Source organism: Otolemur garnettii, unplaced genomic scaffold (genome assembly GCF_000181295.1).
Source record: "Otolemur garnettii isolate 467f Iridium unplaced genomic scaffold, OtoGar3 scaffold00077, whole genome shotgun sequence".
NCBI classification, from domain to species: domain Eukaryota; kingdom Metazoa; phylum Chordata; class Mammalia; order Primates; family Galagidae; genus Otolemur; species Otolemur garnettii.
Genome location: NW_003852472.1, coordinates 8,230,416 through 8,235,263, shown reverse-complemented (window position 1 = coordinate 8,235,263; position 4,848 = coordinate 8,230,416). Strand labels below are relative to the sequence as shown.

The 4,848-nt window shown below is 38.9% G+C and overlaps 1 protein-coding gene across 1 annotated transcript in view; it reads left to right on the top strand.

Moving 5' to 3' along the window:
- Window positions 1-4,848, top strand: part of LOC100942622 (S-adenosyl-L-methionine-dependent tRNA 4-demethylwyosine synthase) — a 196,065-nt gene that overhangs the window by 69,769 nt on the left and 121,448 nt on the right. The window contains exon 9 of the mRNA XM_012807877.2: window positions 2,671-2,789. Within this exon, the coding sequence (XP_012663331.1) occupies window positions 2,671-2,789 (119 nt within the window). The remainder of the gene's footprint in view (window positions 1-2,670; window positions 2,790-4,848) is intronic.

The window sequence follows — 4,848 nt, the reverse complement described above, 5'->3', positions numbered from 1 at the left end:
CTCAAACTCCTGGGCTCTAGCCATCCTTTTGCTTCAACCTCCCAGGTAGCTGGGACTACTGGCACCCATCACAATTCTAGGCTGTTTTTTGAGATGGGGTCTTGCTTCTGGTCAGGGGGGACCCGCCTCAGCCTTCCAGAGTGCTGGAATGACAGGTGTGAGCCACCGCCTGAGAAACATTTTAAAACAAAACAAAAAATGTGCCATCCTCTTCTCACATAAAGATACACATCTTTATGCTTGTATCTTGCAGGGTCACCGTACCTTAAAAGATCCTTTTAGTCCTTCAGTGTTGAGTTTGGGCGTCACACCTCTGGGAAGCCCTCCCTGCTCCTGCAGGGCTGTCTGGGGTTCTTCCATCCTGTGGGCTCAATCCTCACACAGAGATCAATGGTCTCTCTTCCTCTTCTTTTAAACACAGCGATATTATCAGAAGAGGGCCCCACGCATGTGACTTTATTTTAACCTTAATTACTTCCTTAAAGACCCTATCTCTAAATACAGTTGCAGTGAGGGTTAGGACTTCAACATGAATTGGGGGGCGTACAGTTCAATTCGTGATGATGTAAATTAGCTTCTCAATAAATAATGATGTGTCTAGTTCCACTGGTATATTTTGTAGGTATTACTCTGGGACGTTGGCATTTGGTGGACTTTTTAGTTTTCGGTGCTATTTACAAGATTCGAATGTTATATTTGCTGCCTTGTATATTTTGTTAGGAACTTAGAAGAGAATTTATAGACACAACTATTCTGAACAATATTTTTAGTTCAGTCCTTGTTTTCAAATGCAAGTACCAAGTGCGATGGACAGAGAAACTTTTTTATCGGAACAAAAAAATGAAAAGACTTCATGGTCAACTGACGTAATAATTAAGCTGATGGGATTTTATGTGATTTTCTTTCCTGGTGGACTGCATTCTAATATTAGTAGTAGTATCCTGATATCTCTGTGTCTGTACGCATCTCTCTCTGTGTAAAGCCTTCCCATCTGTGTCTCTTCTTTATTTCTCCTTATTGTTGCTGTTTTTAATTCTATGTTATATCAGTTACTCGGCCTCAAAATCTGAGTTACCTTGGACAACTTACCTCTTTGGCCCTCAGTGGAGAACACCGATTTTATCTCTTTGGTGTCCTTTGGTTTCCTCCACTAGTCTTATGAGCCAAGACTTTACCTCTCCCACATAAGCTCTACACAGGCATCACTGCTTTCACCTCTACTGAAGTCAAGCCCATCATACACAGAGCTTCTGGACAAATCTTTCTTATGATACCTTAAAAAGCTTGATATTATCTTGACCCCAACCCTAAACTGATCTGAGATATTTCTTTAAATTACTTTCTCATTACTCTTACTGATTTATTTGACTCATGTGGTATATGGTTTTACCCCTCACATTAAATAGTTTTCTTTTGGGAGATAATAATCTGTTTCTTTTTTCATTTTTTAAATTATTTTTTGAAACAGAGTCTCACTGTGTCGCCCTGGGTAGAGTGCCATGGCATCACAGCTCCCAGCAACCTCAAACTCTTGGGCTTAAGCGATTTTCTTGCCTCATCTACCCCCTGGCATTGTATGTTATTGTACTAATATTATTTGAGTAGCCGGGACTACAGGTGCCTGCCACAACGCCTGGCTATTTTCAGAGATGGGGTCTGGGTCTGCGTCTGCTCAGGCTGGTCTGGAACCTGTGTGCTCAGGCAGTCTACCCGCCTCAGCCTTCCAAGTGCTGAGATTACAGGCGTGAGCCACTGCACCTGGCTGATAACCTGTTCCATATGTACCTGCTGCTTGTCCCCTCAACTATCTTAAATATAGTAGAACCTCCATAGTTGACCACCTCCCTACATTGACCAGCTACTTAGGTTGACCATTATCTATGAAAATTGTCATAGGCCAACGTGCATCCCATATATGTATCAGTATAGTAGCCTAGTTTCTTATGTTGGCTGTCTCTGTGTGTTGACTAGTTTGTTATGGTCCCTTGTGTGGTCACCTTACAGAGAGGTTCTATGGTATGTTCAAATTCTACCCGTTCTGCTGATATGGAGTATACTCCAGGATGCATTTCCTTGCTTACCCTCCCTTATTCAAAGCAGGGCTATCCTTTTCTTTTCTTTTCTTTTTTTTTGAGACAGAGTCTCACTTTATCACCCTTGGGAGAGTGCTGTGGCGTCACAACTCACAGCAACCTCCAACTCCTGGGTTTAGGTGATTCTCTTGCCTCAATCTCCTGAGTAGCTGGGACCACAGGCGCCTGCCACAATGCCCGAAAGCAGGGCTATTCTTGCCTATGAGCATTGCCTGCTTTTTTTGAAGGAGCCCGTCCTATTTATACCCTGGCATTATATGTTACTGTACTAATATTATTTGAGGCAGTTGGATGGATTTGAAAATGAAAGAAAGCATCAGTGATTTTTCCCTGTAGAGCTTTCAGAGTTAATGAATGGTAGGTTTATTTCATTGGGTTTTAGCAAAAACCCAAAGCAGTATCAAAACACTCTAATCCTTTACTGTTAATTTTTTGTCCTGTTTGGATAACAGTAGGGATATTTATGCTCATGAAACACATGGTTTCTTCTTAACAATGAGTGTGAACAAAAACAAAGGTGTTTTGTTCCTGTGCTTTGACAATTGTATTCAAATTATGATTTGTTTACTTGTTATAGTCGATGCTTCGAGGGAGAGGAGGGTGCTATAAACATACGTTCTATGGCATTGAAAGCCATCGCTGCATGGAAACCACTCCGAGCTTGGCATGTGCAAATAAATGCGTCTTTTGTTGGCGGTAAGTAAGAATGGTCACTAGTGACCAAATGTAGTGGTCTATAATAATTAATCCATGCCCAACATATATTCAAAACTTACCTAAAAGTTTTGCCGTTTTCATTCCTAATATTATATATTTATGCATTTGGTTGTTTTTCTTGACCAATTTTGTTAGGAAGTTGTCAGGTTTTTTTTGTCTTTTGAAGAACTCGATTTAGCTTGTGTATCTTCACTATGTCTTTGTTTTATAGTTCACTAATTTTCTGTTCTTCTTCGGTCTTTAAGTTGAACTGTTAGCTCCTTAATATTCAGTGTTCTGTAAACCTTTAATTATAAACTTCCCCCATGTACTTCTTTAGCTTCTAATCAATCTGTAGATTTTGCTTATTAATATGTTTAGTATTCAGTTATAAATACTATCTAATATCTATGTGACTTCTATGTGACTCACAGGTCTAAAATGTACTTTTTTTTAAAAATTATTTTTTATTAAATCATAACTTTGTACATTGATGCATTTATGGGAAAATGTACTTATTTTTATTATGGCTTTGATTTTGAGGGGTTATAGTTTTGTTATTCATTTTCAACCAAATTCTATTATTGTTACAGAATATGGTCTTTGTAAAACAAATTATTTGAAATTTGCTGAGAAATACTGTATGCCTAGGATATGGCCGGTTTTTTCTGTTTGTTTCTTTTGTTTCTTGTGGAATTTTTTTTTTCTGTTTGTTTTTGAGACAAAGTCTCACTTTGTTGCAATCTGTAGAGTGCACTGAAGTCATAGCTCACAGCAACCTCAAACTATTGGGTTCAAGCAATTCTCTTGTCGTAGCCTCCTGAGTAGCTCTGGCTTAGGCTGGTCTTGAACCTGTGAGCTCAGGGAGTCCACCCACCTCAGCCTCCGAGAGTGCTAGGATTATAGGCAGAGCCACTGCTCCTGGCCCCCATATGGCCAATTTTAAAAATTACATGAAAAGAGTATTTTAATCATTGGGTAATAAAACAGCAATAAAATCTATTCTCTATTACCGATTATGTATTTATTTTGTTATTTAGTGGTCTTCTTTATCTATAATAATGCCTTTATGCCTTTTGGCATAAAGCTTATGTTATCTGATGTTAATATAACTACATTTCTTCTGGTTATTAATACTTGCCATGTCTTTTTCCTTCCTTCATGTAACTTCAACCTCATATCTTAGGTGTGTTGTTTTTGTAAATAAGTGTTTGGCTGGATCAGTTTTTTAAAACCAACCTTTCCGAAGTTCAGTTTACGTACGGTGAAGCAAACCTGTTTAAAATGATGCAGAGTTCCACGAGTTTAGGCGAATGTGAACACCTGTGTAACTACAACCGCAGTCAGGATGGGCAACATTTTCATCACTCCTGGAGGTTTCTTTGTGCTTCCAGGCGATTTCCTTCACCTCACCCCAGCCCTGGGCAGGCTGGTTTGCTTTCTGACAATATACATCTATTAGTGTGCTTCATCTGGACTTGCAGAAGAATAGAATCATTAGTATATAGTTTTAGTGTGTGTGTGTGTGTGTGTGTTTTTCTCAGTAAAATGGTTTGGGGATTTCCCCATGTCACTGTGTGTATCAGTACTTCGTTCCTTTTGTTCCTTTTGATTTTGGAGCAGTAGTCTGTTGTATGGTCATGCTGGTTTGTTTATTCATTCACCCTCTAGGTGAACATTGGATTGTTGCCAGATTTTGACTGAATGATGAATAAAGCTGCTGTGAACATTAGTGTGTAAAACTTCTGTAGACAGATATTTTTATTTCTCTTGGATAAACACCTGTGTATGGAATTGCTGGATCTTCAGTCATCCATTTGAACATTTGGTCTCTTATCTGATGAATTCGGTCTTATTTACAGTGATCATTGATAAATATTGATGAATTATTGGTGATTGTTTACCTTTATTCTAGTCTTTGGTGCTTTCTGTTTATCTTGCTTCTCTGTGTTTTTTCTTTATCTGTTTTCCTATCCAGGGCTACCTGTCAAGGTATCAGCTTGGCTGTTTTGTTCTCAGATGCTTCTGGTTGTCTGGCTAGAAATACAAACCTTGAATA